The sequence below is a fragment of the Fistularia commersonii genome, chromosome 25, assembly GCF_037954325.1.
Source record: "Fistularia commersonii isolate RoL2024-O1a breed Wild chromosome 25, RoL_Fcom_v1.0, whole genome shotgun sequence".
Taxonomy (NCBI): Eukaryota; Metazoa; Chordata; class Actinopteri; order Syngnathiformes; family Fistulariidae; genus Fistularia; species Fistularia commersonii.
The window spans coordinates 5,794,263-5,808,572 of NC_141308.1; the positions used below are offsets into that span (position 1 = coordinate 5,794,263).

At 39.7% G+C, this 14,310-nt stretch overlaps 1 protein-coding gene across 3 annotated transcripts; it reads left to right on the forward strand.

Annotated features, from left to right (window-relative positions):
* Positions 1-4,430: 4,430 nt before the first annotated feature.
* On the forward strand, positions 4,431-12,516 carry fndc7a (fibronectin type III domain containing 7a). 3 transcript variants are annotated; one of them, XM_086172817.1, is made up of 14 exons: positions 4,431-4,525; positions 4,988-5,006; positions 5,142-5,399; positions 5,538-5,798; positions 6,342-6,599; positions 6,692-6,946; positions 7,908-8,162; positions 8,853-9,110; positions 9,200-9,457; positions 9,923-10,177; positions 10,761-11,024; positions 11,113-11,142; positions 11,248-11,284; positions 11,911-12,516. In XM_086172817.1, the coding sequence occupies exons 1-13, from the start codon at positions 4,469-4,471 to the stop codon at positions 11,277-11,279; spliced, it is 2,460 nt and encodes an 819-aa protein (XP_086028943.1). In that variant the 5' UTR covers positions 4,431-4,468; the 3' UTR covers positions 11,280-11,284; positions 11,911-12,516. The 3 variants fall into 3 exon arrangements, with proteins under 3 accessions (XP_086028943.1, XP_086028941.1, XP_086028942.1); XM_086172815.1 differs by having other exon boundaries at positions 11,935-12,516; XM_086172816.1 differs by having other exon boundaries at positions 12,306-12,516.
* The last annotated feature ends 1,794 nt before the right edge of the window (positions 12,517-14,310 follow it).

Consider the following 14,310-nt stretch of genomic DNA (forward strand, 5'->3'; position numbering starts at 1 on the left):
TTCACCAATATATTAAATGGCAGGAGAGGTTTGAGTCGTCGTTCTCAGAATCAAACATTCCTGGTTGGATTCCTGCTCTTCTCAAAGCCTGTCAGTGTTGTTGAACAAGACAGTGAACCCCTGACCGCTACCCTTGGTGTCACTTAGTGGCTGCCAACTGTTGATGGTTCATCCGTGATGGGTTAAATGCAGAGAAATAATTTTCTTAATTTTCTCACAAGGGATTAATATAAAATTATTAAAAAAGAAAAATAGACTGCTGGACCAAACGCCCTTATGTACACTCGGCGCTGTCTCGGGCGGCTGCCTGCCAAGAGTTTCTCTTCACCTTAGTGTCTCTTTTTCCCTAAATTCTCAACATTTATTTTTCTATTACTTCTTCTGGCTTTAGTAACTATTAAGTTAATTGAATTTACCAAAACAAGAGATGTTGCTCCTTTCGCTATTTCTTGTTTTCGCGGTGCTTGAAGCACTTTTTTCGAGCCACATCCCGGTCCTGGCGGAGCAGCGCAACGGCTCCATTGTTTACACCTGGGACCAGCTGATGGAGCTGAGATGCAGCGGCGGGATGGAGGAAAGACACGAAATCCCTACGGAGCTACGGAGGAAATACCGGGGCTGCCGAGCGGGGAGGAGACGGGAGCTGAGGAAGAGGAGATACAGACCGTATCTCCCCTCCATTGTGATGGGAAACAAGTTGGAGGAGTTAACAGCACTCACACGGAGCGACGGTGCGTTTCATGAGGCCTCGGTGTTGTGCTTCATAGAGACTTAGCTAAACAGCAACATACCGGACTCTGAGGTGAGTTTACCCGGCAAGAAGAAAGGAGGAGGTGTCGCTGTGTTTGTAAACAACAAGTGGTGCAACCCCGGACACATCACGGTGAAGGAGCGTGTGTGCAGCCCGGACATCGAACTGTTGGCTGTGAGTCTCCGGCCATACTATCTGCCCAGAGAGATTTCCCTCGCCATCATCTTAACGGTTGATGTAAACCGTTAAGATGATGCTACCGTCTGCCGTTGCACCGCGGGCTAATGACGTCATCAGCTCAACGGTCGCAAGACTCCAGACTCAGCACCCCAGTGCCTTCATTGCCATCTCTGGGGATTTCAACCACGCCACATTGTCGTCTTCTCTGTTTTCTTTACTTGAAACTCTGGCACAACAATTTCCTTCGGGATTAATAAAGTTGTTCTCATCTCATCTGATCTCATCTCACTCCCATGTACCTCCTGAAGTAGAAATTGCAAACGCTACTGCAATTCATGTGGTTTAACTCAGTTATGATATGTAACTTAGCAGTGGGAAAATAATTCATTAAATTTCACCTCTGATTACATCACCTAACTGCCATATGATGTCACTTAGGGATGAGAATACTGACATCACAAAGGTTTGATGACATCATTAAAGATGACCAAAGGATCAGCTCCTCCCATTAAAATTCCAACCGCCGAAAAAACACTCACCGAAAAGACGTGAAGGAGGTTGCGTGTCAAGTCTTTCTTTCTTTCATCATATATTCTTAAAGAAGAATAATAGAAGCCTGTAAAACAGGGGGGATAATTCGAAAAAGATCTTTGTCCAGTTTGGTCTTGGGATTCAAAGTAAATTTAGTGTTACGAGAACTGCCCATTGGAAAGCAAAGAGCCCAGAAGAAAAACAAAACTCGTGAATGGTGGTAACATTCTTGGATAACCACCACAGTTGAAGAAGAAGAAGACAAAGATAGACGTAGCAACTGCAGCGGACTGAGAAATACAACCTGTGGGCCTCAGGATGGATACCATGGATAAGGATGCAACTCAGAAGGCTTTGTGGGAATGTGATGCACTTCAGGAGGAGGTCGGCCAGCTGAAGCGTATGTTGACCCAAAGGCTTCTGGAAATTTCTCAGAGGGACTACAATGATGTTTTTGAAAAAGAACTTGAGGTGGAAGCAAACCTCTCTCTACAGAAAGAGATGGAAGAGCCAGAGCTGCAAATGATCAGCCAGGAGAAATGTAGGGCTGACTTCCTGGCAGAAGGGGAGAAAGCGTCTCTTCTCAAACGAAAGTTGGACAATGTAGATGCAGTACACCAGGAAATAACCGAAAGGTGCGAACCTGCAACCCTGCAGCTGAACCCCCCTAAACAGGTGCTCGAGATAGATCTCAAGGCGGCAGGGCTTGTTAAGAAGTTGGAAGAACTTCAGAATGAGACCAACATGAAGGAGGAGTCTCCAACGAAGGAGCTGAAAGAGCTAAAGGAGGCGATGATAAACATCCAAGAACAGTTTGCAGCAGAGCTCAAGATAGAGAGGGAGGAAAAAGCTCTCTTGATCATGGAACTCAGACACCTGATGAAGTTGAGGGCCGAACAGGAAGTTCTCTGTCAACAGGTGGCAGTCCTGCAGAGGGAGGTCTTCATCAGCAAGGGGTCTCCTCTTCCAGAGGAGCATGATGCATCTGAAGTGCGCAAGGAGTCCCTTGACCTCCTGGAGGAGCCAGCAGAGCCTCAGAAGAAGCGCCACAAAGAGTCATTGTGGAAACGTTGCCGCATCCTTTGGGGGTTAAAGAAATCTCAGAAGGGTAAAAAGACCCTCAACCTTCGTTCATCTTTTCTTTCTTAACGCGCCGTAAATAAATTAATTCGGAGCAACAAATTGAAACAAATACAGGAATTAAAAGATGGGTTTCCTTTTTTTAGCATTTGATTTGAATGAATTTCAAATGTGATTCCTTTATCTATGCATCCATAAATTAACACACTGGGATAATTAGTTATTTGAGGTGACAGAGAGGAAAAGAGGAATTTCCCCAAAAATATTTTGAGTGAAATCAGTTATAAAGCTCAACACTTCAGGCATCCAAAATGTTCTCCACAAATATGAAGACATTTGAAGTATCCAGTATTCGATTTTTGCTATCTATAAATGAACACTGTGTTGTTTATATCATTTTTCACAAAGTAAAATGCTTTAATAGAGGCATAATGATGTCAAGAGATATAATTTGCACATGAAAGATTTGATGAAAAATTTGAAAGTTGACACGATTTGTTTTTGTTGTTAAAAGCCTTTAAACTGACAAAGATTGTCTTTGTTGTTCAAAGACACATTTGATCAGGTTTCTTCTTTTGGCCTTTAAACACAAAAGACATTTGTTCCTAAATGATCCTTTGAAATTTTTCTCTTTGTCCATGCTCACAATGCAGGTGTGATGTAATCAGCTACAGGAAAATTCAGAGCTCCTGTTCTAACATCGGAGGGATTCAAAATATTTTTCTTCAATTTAGCCTCGTACCACTTGCATGCACTATGAATATTACTTAGACTTTTGAAAAGATGCTTCAGTTTGTTGCAAACTGCAAACTTGGAATATTTTTACCTAGTTGTGTAAATTTTACTTTTACTGTTTTTTAAATTTTACTGTGACTTTTTAACATGTTTAACAATGCTGTATGTCAAAGAAAATAAAGCAGTTTACTGTTTACATGCTAGGGTGTGTTGAAAGAGCAGCGTCTTTAGTTGTAGCCAATTGTATATCAGTGCTAAATATATTCATATCACTCACATCATACTGTTGTGCGTTGATAGAAACAATTGATATATCGACTTATCAGGGATAGGGTTGCACAAAAACAACTTTCAGCCATTACAAAATGTCAGACAGCCAAAGAAGATCATCGGCAGTTTTATAAAAATAAAACAAAATAAAATAAAATAATGATAAATTAATAGAATAAAATATGATAGACTTTTGGCTTATTGTATTTTTTTTAACGTGAATATTTTTCCGAATCTTATATTTGTTTTTGTCTTTTGATAACATTAGCTATTTTGAATGCAACTTTTTTTTGCACATTGCTAGATAAGTATTTTTTTGGTTGGTTGTTGGATTTTATTTAAAATTGTGTAACAACTCATGTCTGTCTGATTCTATTAACCAGGTCAGGGTATTTGTCATCTATGCTTTTTCTCACATCTGGATTTGTTTTATTTCTCCCGGATTGACAACTGATTGTCTTTGAGATCAAATAAGATTATCAAAATAATAATAAAAAGTATAATAAAGTATCTCTCTGAAAATAAGCAAGAAATTATGGGGAGGGCATCCTGGTCCTCAGTTTCAAAAATAGCAATTAAGTTGAATATTTTATTGAGATAAACTGTGAAAAAAAAAATCCTACTCCATGGTTTCATCTCCATACTCATTTCACAAAAGTGACCTTCCAGCTCACTCGTGCTCTCTGATTGGCCGATCAGACATCGCTGTTGGGAGGAGTTACAGACTTTGGGTTCTTTGGTATTTGCTGAAACAATAAAGGACCTGTCGGTTCATCGGGTGGGGGTGGGGGGTGGGGGGTCAGGGGGGTGCAGAGGGAGAGAAAGAACGGTCAAATTTAAGCTTGAGCTGCTTCCCTGAAGTCATTTTTGAGAAAGGGCAACACACATCTTGCCTCCAGGCTTTACCTTCGCAACACAGACATGGGTTCAACACAACTAAAGATGCTCAAACTTTTACATTTATTGATCTTAACAAAGGTAAGAAATATTTATGACCGCAATTTTGCATTGATCTTCTTTAATTATAATATGTAATAGTGTATTTATGATAGTTACTTTCAACTTTTATATGAGTAATCTTTGTATTAGTAACATGAGTATTGGTGAATACTTTTGAAACACAGGGTCTTTTCAGAGTGATTGTTTTCAATGAATGTGTAAGAGAGGCCAACCTTAGCTCAATAGACAAATTCATTCCAACCTGAAAGAAATACCTGCACTGATCACTCCTGAAATCTGTGTTGAGTGAAGGTAATGTGCAGCCTGCTGCCTCTCATGCCCTGAAAATATGAGGGTGTGATTGGCCTAAGGGTACTATGTTTAATATAAATTGTTTTGATGTTTTTTTTCTTTTGGAATTATTATTTTGTATCAACTATACTCTGTCACGATGTATTGTCATTTTTCTCATCATAAACCACAAATTTTTGTCTATTTCAGATATGCTTTGCTGAAAACGGTAATTATCTTTAATACACCGACCCATACCTGAAAATATCTTAATGATATCTTGTTTTTTTTAAATGTATGCAATCTGTGACCTTTTGAACTTTTATGAATACGCTCAAATAATAATGTTTTTTACTTCAACCAGACATCACATTGTCAGTGTTTACGGTCACTTCAAAAAGTATGACAGTGCAGTGGAGTGGACACACTGGTGCAAGCTCCTACAAGGTCATCGCAACACCCAAAAACTCACCAGAGCGCTCGGTCTTTGCTCAGTTCAGTGGCAACTCTGTGATGGGCTCCATAAACTCCCTCTCACCGAACACAGTCTATACCATGCAACTGGAAGCCATGGACAATGCTTACAATGTCCTAAGCAGTGCAGAGACTGAAGAGACAACAGGTAAGTAACGACACAAATGGCAATAATAAAAACACCCTCCCACTGGTGATGAGAAACAGGGATGGTATGTTTTCTTGCCATTATCGGCAAGTATTTGATGCCAGTTTTAAGTGATTGTTCATCTATCTTCCTCTGCAGCTCCTGAGGTTCCAGTTATTGAGCAGGCTTACTCAAAGCACAGTGACAGCATCACTGTGGAGTTCACAGAGGTTTCCGGGGCAACCAGCTACATCCTGAGAGCAGAGTCTCAGACCAGTAGTTTCTTCTCTGAGACTGTGGTTAGCGGCTCCCCGGGCACCATTGTGGAGCTCCAACCATATACAGACTACATGCTGAGTGTCATGTCTGTCAACTCAGGGGGGCGGAGTCAGCCTTCGCAACCCATAAAGACCAGGACAGGTAAAGGGAGTCTTTCTCGAGTCCTCGATGTATGTCACGCAGTGGCCAGAAAATGGGACAAAAACGAAAAACCCCAGTGTAGCAACAGTCCATTTATAATTCTTTCCGCTGAGAACCACCAATTATTTTCACTCACTTTCACTTGTCCAGACGTGACAGATGGAAGTAGTTTAGTTAAGATAGTAATCAGTCTCCGAAGCTTGAAACGCGGCCTCACTGTTGTTACCAAAGGACAATAGCTTACTATCTCACTCCGCCATAGGCGCATGCCATTTCCCTGCCCATTGTCAGGGTCTCTACTCTTTGCAGCCAAAGCAAGGTTGTCGAAACTGTATCCAGTCTCTACGACAATCTGGTTTCATAATACGAAAAGAGAAACCATGAGAACTAGGTTGTTTCCAATCCCAAAGGAGTACTATGTGAAATGTAATCACGCAGAACTGTTTCAGTTTTTTTTACCCCCTGCAAAGCAAATATATCAGTAAAATAGTAAAGTCAAGAAACCTCTTTACTACACTTGTCTAATTGTATTCCTGTCTTCAGTGGTGATGGCGCCTGAACTGAACACTACCTCCCCGAACAATGATACCATCCTGGTTTCTTGGCCCCCTGTTGAGAATGCTGTCCTCTACACACTTTGCATCATCCAAGAGGGCTCTAGTTCCCGCTTAAAACTGAACACCACTGACACAACAGTGATATTTGATGACCTTGAGGCAGGGACCACCTACTGTATCAAAGGCACAGCCTGGGACTCCGAAGGACATGCTGGGGATGACCTCACTGTTTGCCAGATCACGCGTAAGCATGACAACACGATCAGCTTCTGATGATGTTTGGTGGAAAATGTAAGCAAGCCTGGTGACTTGTTTTTCTTTGGCTGGCGTCATCAGGTCCACTGAGCCCAGATGTGATCCATGTTCAGGTGACTCAGGGTCGGTCTCTTGGCCTTGCTGTGTACTGGGTGTCAGTGCAAGGAGCTGAGACTTATGTTGCCTGGACCACTAATAGCCAAAACTGCACGGCGACAGATAACAACTATTGTTACATCAATACTGTGGATTGTGGCCAGAATCACTCAGTCTCAGTCACAGCCTATAACTCAGCTGGGCCCAGCAGCCCATCTCAACCAGCAGACTACATAACATGTGGGTAATCACTTATCACACACATACACACACACACACACACATATACGTATATATGAATACATCTTACCTTCATATTCAAAGGAAAAGTTTACTATAAACTAGAAATTCAGTATAATTCGGAGCACTCACCCTGTAAGATGGTCAGCTGACATTTCTTGACCAAAATGCTCATTAAGTTTCACAAAAAAAATTGACTTTCCCATTGCTTCAAGACAAATTAAATGAATGGTTACTTCCCATTCAAATATAATAATGCAAACAAGATCAAATCCGTTTAAAATGCTGGCATGGCGTTGACGTAAAAAGATGTAACTTAAACCACATTATGAACCGTAGCTTTGGTGCCGATGGGTGCCTTGTTCGAGTCACGTGCACATCTATAGGTTTCTCCTTGAACAAAAGCATCGTGAGACAAGATAAACAAAAGCAGAAAAAAATCTGTTGGCTTGCACATGGTTCAGGTCTAATAGGTTTAGTAAATGTTTCTGCTGAAAGCAGTATAATCGATGTCCATTCAAGTTAACCTCACATGCTTTGGTTTACATGTATTTCAAACGAAAGGGCATTTTTCATTTGCGTTGTTTGGCAAGAAGCTGCGAGGCTATTTAACTCTAAAATTCCAGCACTGACATTATCAATAATTGACTTTCCACATGGGTTAGAATACATTATTGATGAAATTTGATTATTAGCTTACTGTCTCGAGGGTTTGATATTCTAATAAGGAACATGAACAAAATGTTTTTTTTTCTGTAGTGACGGAGATACTGTACTGTCATTGTACTACACAATGTTAATTTGCTCTTGGCAAACCTGAACTTATGTATTCCAGAGAAAGTCGTATCGAAATTCTTTGCTGTGTCTCAGAGAGAGCATTAAGCCTATGTATTTCCAAAAATACTGGGACTTTTAAAAAATATGTGAACCTACTCCATATGAAGTGTTTTCTTTTTGACAGATCCTTGTCCCCCAGAGAATATCTGGGTGGAGGAGCATGAGGCGGGGAACTGCTCAGTGGTGTGGGATGAGGTGCCGCTGGTGGACTACTACATAACTTTTATCAAAAGGGATGATGGAACCGAGAAGTCGTGCAACACCACCGGGACCACCTGCCCATTCTTCTGCATGTGTGGCTACACCTATCTCACCACTGTCTTCCCCTACAACCAGGCGGGCTCCAGTCCTTACACACATGTTCGCAACTACACCACAAGTAGGACAATCGTGCAAAAACATCAACATGACATCAGTGGCTGAAACATGCCTTATTAGATATATGTTGGGGTTTTAAGATGGAACTCTACTTCTAGCCATATGTAACACACACTACAATAAAACCACTAGCAAATCAAAAGTAGATCAATATATTTGCTTTTGCTTAATTTGCTTAATTAATTTGCTTAATTTTGCTTAATTAATCTATTAATATCAAAACAGGAAATTATATTGTTATCAATATTAATATTTGTGCACACTAAAGATTTTTTTGCTATCTTATTCTGGTCCTTCGATATGAAAGGTGCAATTAAGGCTTTGCAATGTCCTAACAGGTATCTTGTCAGATCAATCTTAAAACTCAATAATATCATATTTTAGTATTTTTTTCTACCTAAATATTACATAGTTCTTGTTGATTTTCAGATAACCCCTTCAATAATTTGTTTATCATTTCTTTATTATTACTAATGAAAATTGCATATAAACATGGTGAAAATAGCTTGATTCCATATGGTTTTAGCTACAGCTTTAAAATAGATATTGTCTAATTTAGTTTGCCAACTCTCAAGTAATAAAATAATAATAATAATACCTGCCAAGTGATAAAATAACAATAACGTCAAACTGTTGTTTGGACTGCTGTTTCTGCGAGGATTAATTGTTTTTTTTTCATTCTGTCTGCCAGTTCCATGTTGCCCAGATGACGTCATTCTGAAGCTGGTTGCTACTGAGACCCTGGAGGTCATTTGGTCACCCGTGAAAGGGGCAGAGCTGTACGAGACAACAGCGGCACAACCTAATGACATCATCCACTGTAATGACACTGCACCAGTTTGTGCACTTTCAGATTTGGTGTGTGACACAGCTTATTCGGTGGTGGTAACCCCTTGCAGTGAGTTACGAGGGTGTAACCATACCTGCAGACCACACACTCACAAAACAGGTATTGATCAGCAGCTACCAAATGCAAAACCAGTCTATTTCTTTGAAAACATTTATAATTGCCCTCCTCTCATCTCTTACCTGTCACAGCTCCATGCGCTCCAGAGATCCTGAATATGACACAATCAAGCAACTCCACATACAGAGTCTTCTACACGACTCCCAACTCCAACAATACAAATTATACCATCACTGCCACAGGACACTATGACATGCACAAGTGTCACGCAAGAGAAGCATCCTGCGAGCTCATGCAGCTGCCCTGTGGTACAACCTATGAGGTCATGGCAGTGGCCATAACAACTGTTGGACAGAGTCTTCCTGGATACAGTAAACATCTGGAAACAGGTTTGACACTGTGACTTAGTTTAAAAGAGCCATGGCAGTTTGGGATTTTGGGTTTATGTGTAAGGGCTTTTAGATCTTCTTTTTCTTCTTCTTTCGGCTTTTGCCTTCAGGGGTCGCCATGGGGAATCAACCTTCTCCATCTAACCCTATCATCTGTATCTTCCTCTCTCACACCAACTACCGTCATATCCTCTCTCACTACATCCTATAAATAATATCACTGCGCACATTATCTATTGGGCATTCAAATAATGTATCCAATAGATAACTATAGACAAATAAAATAAAAAGAACAGTTTAGCTTTGTGAGTTAAAGACATTTCAATATGAAAGAAACAAATCTATATTATTTGAATGTAAATTTTTTTTTTCCAAACAAATCAAACAAGAAGTATTACTACCATAACAAACAATATGAAAAAATTTTGTCATACATACATTTCAGTATTCCTTCCTCTCCTCAAGGTCCCTGCTGTCCGACATCTGTGAATGTGACTCAGGTCACCCAAGCAATGACCAATGTGACCTGGTCAGCTGCCCACGGGGCTCGCTCTTACATCACCACCCTAATGTCGTCTCGCGGACATGCCAAGTGCCATACTCTGGACACCCAGTGTCTGATGGGATGCATCACCTGTGGTACAAACTACAGTGTCAATCTGGAGGCCATCAGTAGCACAGGACATAAGTCAGAGTGCAGATACCGGGGATTCTCATCAAGTGAGGAAAAATACATACAAGTCTATGATTACTGCCATGAATCGTCATAAAGAGGACAATGTCATTGAATCAATGTAGAAAATTCACAATGTCATTTGAGGGAATTGCTCAAAGTTTGCAATGAGGTTGATAACAATCTTGTGAACAATTAGTACTCGTTTACATTAGAATTAGAGAGAATGAACATCTACGTGTAAAAAAGATGTCAGAAAATATGTTGTAGACAGGAAAATGTCTCAGCAGAAATTAATAATGAATTATGTTTTCAAACCCCTACGGACTAAGTTATACATAACAAAGCAGCAAAAGAACCGTGAGTAACTTTACCGCCAGACTTATTTCATTAAAATTAATTTGTCATTTGCAAAATACTGATGAAAAGGGTCATTTGCATCCTTAGAATTCATATTGTAGGGACTTTTCAAAGCTGAAAATCAAACAAATTCTCATAAAAGATACTACCCTCAGCTTCAAATTGTATACATATATAATTGTTGCGTAATACCATTCAATGTATGTTGAAAAAAGAACACGAAGGTTGGCCAATTCTTGGTCTCTCATTAATATTGTTATTGTTTCCTAGGTGCCTGCTGTCCAACCAATGTCAAACTCTATCGCAGGGCTAACAACTCTTTAAGGGTGTACTGGCGGTCTTTGGGCCCCCAAATTCAAAACCACACCGTGGAATTATATGGGACAGGGGCAAATTACACCTGCATTGCAGCTGCCAACAGTAAATACTGTGATATCCAAGAGGAAACCTGTGGAGATGTTTATACAGTGGTGGCAGCACCAGTGGGAAGGGATGGTGTCAAAGTCACTTTCTGTCAACTGAGGACTTACTCAGGTAAGTCATCAGGCAGATGAGCTGTGTATAGAGTGAAGATTATTTCTCAATATTTTACTGAGTGTATTTATAATTGCATTATCCTCAGTTCCATGCCCAGGAAGTAATGCCGGCATGGGTAAGTCCTCCTGGAGCGGTAAATTGCACGATTAGTAGCAAAGCAGTTAGCAGTAAACAGAATATTTGTCAAACTGTGTTACTTAAATGGCTTTTCCATCTACAGTGATTTCTCGTGGAAGACGAAGCGTGAATTAAATGTGGTAAGTTTTTCATGATTTAACTGTTGGTGGGGTCAACTGGTCTACGCGCTAATGGTGTTATGCAACAACATGAGACAGGCAACGTGCTCTCCTTTGCATTATGGTGCAGAATATGAATCGGTGCAACAGATGTGAAAAGAACCCGATAAGAGAAGCTTTCGTAGGATAAGTTCATTGTGCTTCTTCACAGTCTGAGGGGTATCTTGTGACAACATCACAAGTGTGCCTGAATTAAATGCCGCCGCAGTATAGTAGGAGAGAACGTTATACGCATGGAACAAAAGGTATCTTATACACAGGACTGTCCAGAGAGAATGAGCAAAACGTGATTTAGGTGAAAGAAGATCGAGAGCTGCTGCAGGAACGTGATGCAAACATGAGATAAGACAAGAAAATACTTCATTGATCCCATTAGGGGAAAGTCATGTGTCACAGCAGCACAGGGCAGAGGACAGGTAACAAATGTGACTGAGGTTGAAATTCAATACTATAATTAAGCTGTTTGCAGCTTTATGAAAGCTCTCCTTGAGCTTTGCACAGAAACTGGTGGTTATTGAAAATGATGGTGATGAATTCTAAAGTGGTAGCGATTCACACATCTAGTCCTGGTTCTTACTTATGATTAGTCTGTCATCTTTCTTAAACTACAGTGGCTGATCCCCTATGCCACCCGACCAAACGCCAGCACGGACAAGGGACTGTATTTACCCCATTGACAACAGTGGAGATCCAATTTGAAAGGATGAGATATCAGTCTATCAGTTTTGTTTTTTTTTGGAAAGTTTCTGTGTGTTTCTACTTCTTTTTGCATGAAAATTTGTAGATATTTCTCCTTAAGAAATATGATGAATGAAAATGTTATATAACGTTATATAATGTTATATAACATTAAATGATATGTTAATGAATAATTCTCATTTTTAGGCTCCATCTCACTTTCCTTTTTTTTATTTTACTAACAGATGTTATAATTTAATTAGGCTTAAGACTTCATGTAAAATCAAGACACATTTTGTTTTAGGACATGGCCAAGTAGAGGACCTCCATATGACTGATGCCAAACTGATGCCTCCAGGGAGTGAAACAATTTTATGACCCAGAAAAGTATTCCAGGTTGGCCTGGAGTCATGAGTGGCAAGTCCTGTGGATGATATGATTTCTCAGAATGCCCGAGAAGATTTGATGTTTACCCTGCTTTCACTGGCTTTGTTCACGCCCAGCTGACATATGTCAATAAAGATACTTGTTTTCGCACAACAACATTGTGTTTCTGTTAATCATCATGGGTCCTTATAATTCAAAATGAGGTCCAAGGTCTGAAAAAGGTCTCGTCTATTCAGAGGGGTGTTATAAAACACTTCTGAACTCAGCGACACAGAAATGAAAGTTTGTTTGACCCATCAGTCTCTGCTGAGATCCGCTGCACATGAATTATATATTTCATGAGAGTATTAATGTGAAGCATGAGGGCTGAATGAGCTACTCACGGATTCATGTACAATATGAATACTGTCAGTCTTAATTAGAATTATTTATACATACAACATCCACGAAGAGCTTGTGATCGCATAAAGATCCATATACAACAAAGAAATTAAGTAAAACACTTAAAAGTATGCAACACATTACAATATGCAACATATAAAAAAACTGGTTCTCAAATGTATAAATAGATAGGTAACCAAATAAATAACTAACCAAAATATAATATTAAGAATCGATAGATTTTTTTTAAATATGCTAGGAAATAGTCGAAAATGTTGTATGGATAAATATTGCATCAGATTGTATTCGACTCAGATCTTGGGGAGTGAGGCAAACACATCTGCGATCTAAGGGCTAATGTCAAATCTGCAAAGTGAAGCTAATTCCAAAGCAAAATGTTCAGCACCACTTGATAGCATCATGGTCAGATCAGTCCCAGGGATGCACCATCAGAAACAATTAGCAGACTGAATTCACAGTGTATATTAATCCAGAACACTTGACTGTCACATGTGGCTGACACAAGCCATTTGACACTCGGGCGGATGCTTTCAACCATCGTGATCTGCGTGCTGAAAGCCAGGTACCGCACAATGAAATGCTGCAAAGACAAACGCAAGTAGTTGAACGGGGGGCAGAGGTGTGGACCTTGATTCAACAGCTCTTTGTTGCAGCGTTTATACATTCATGCAAACAACACGCTATCACGTTCATTTATGCAACACCCTGAGCACAACACAAAGAGTGGAGGTGCTCCTAGAAATCCCTGTAGTACGATATTTCAGCTGGTAATGATGGTGAATCATTCCCATTATCTCTTGTCCTTATGGGGAGGTTCAGCATGAAATCTTTGAGATAGTGTTTCAGACTTCCAGTAAAAAAATCCATTTAAGTATCATGACAATTGTACACACTAATGCTATTAGTTTAACATGGATTTACCGGAGCTACACTTGTTATCATTATGTGAAGCAAGGATGAGTTTGTCTGGCACATCTGCTCGGTTGAAATCTCAGCCAGGGATTTTATGGGACAGCTGTTCATAAGCCAGATAAAAGAAGTACATGGGGAATGTCACGACACATTGAATCTGTTTAACTGCCAAAGTAACAAGTTTTACATTATTATTCATAATGTGAAATAAACATTGATTCATTCCTTCATATGCCATAAAATAATTTTTACTCTCATTTTAAGTATCTAAGAAAAACCATGCAGCTGCTTACAGATCCAAAGTGATGGACTTTAGGTTAAGTAGAAGTTAAATGAAAAGAAATAGGGGTTTTGGTTTAATTATGATATGATTGATATAATTATCAAAGTAATAGAGGAAAAATATTATCGTCTTGTGATGTGATGCACAACTCTGCTGATTTTTGTTATTTAACATGGGTTGTGAAATGGTGGTCTTTATATAATACCAGCTGTAAGTAGCAAGAAAAAATATTTCAACCCAAAATTGATGGAGAGCTGGGCTAATACACCTTCCTGTTACAGTGCGTCATACAAAAGAGATCATATTATGTTACAACAGAAGAAAA

Bases quoted from the DNA above. Each gene is read 5' to 3' on its own strand.
- fndc7a (XM_086172817.1), top strand. From the start codon at position 4,469: ATGGGTTCAACACAACTAAAGATGCTCAAACTTTTACATTTATTGATC. The intron at 6,947-7,907 runs GTGGGTAATCAC...TCTTTTTGACAG, and splicing joins ACCAGCAGACTACATAACAT to ATCCTTGTCCCCCAGAGAAT. The intron at 9,111-9,199 runs GTATTGATCAGC...TACCTGTCACAG, and splicing joins ACCACACACTCACAAAACAG to CTCCATGCGCTCCAGAGATC.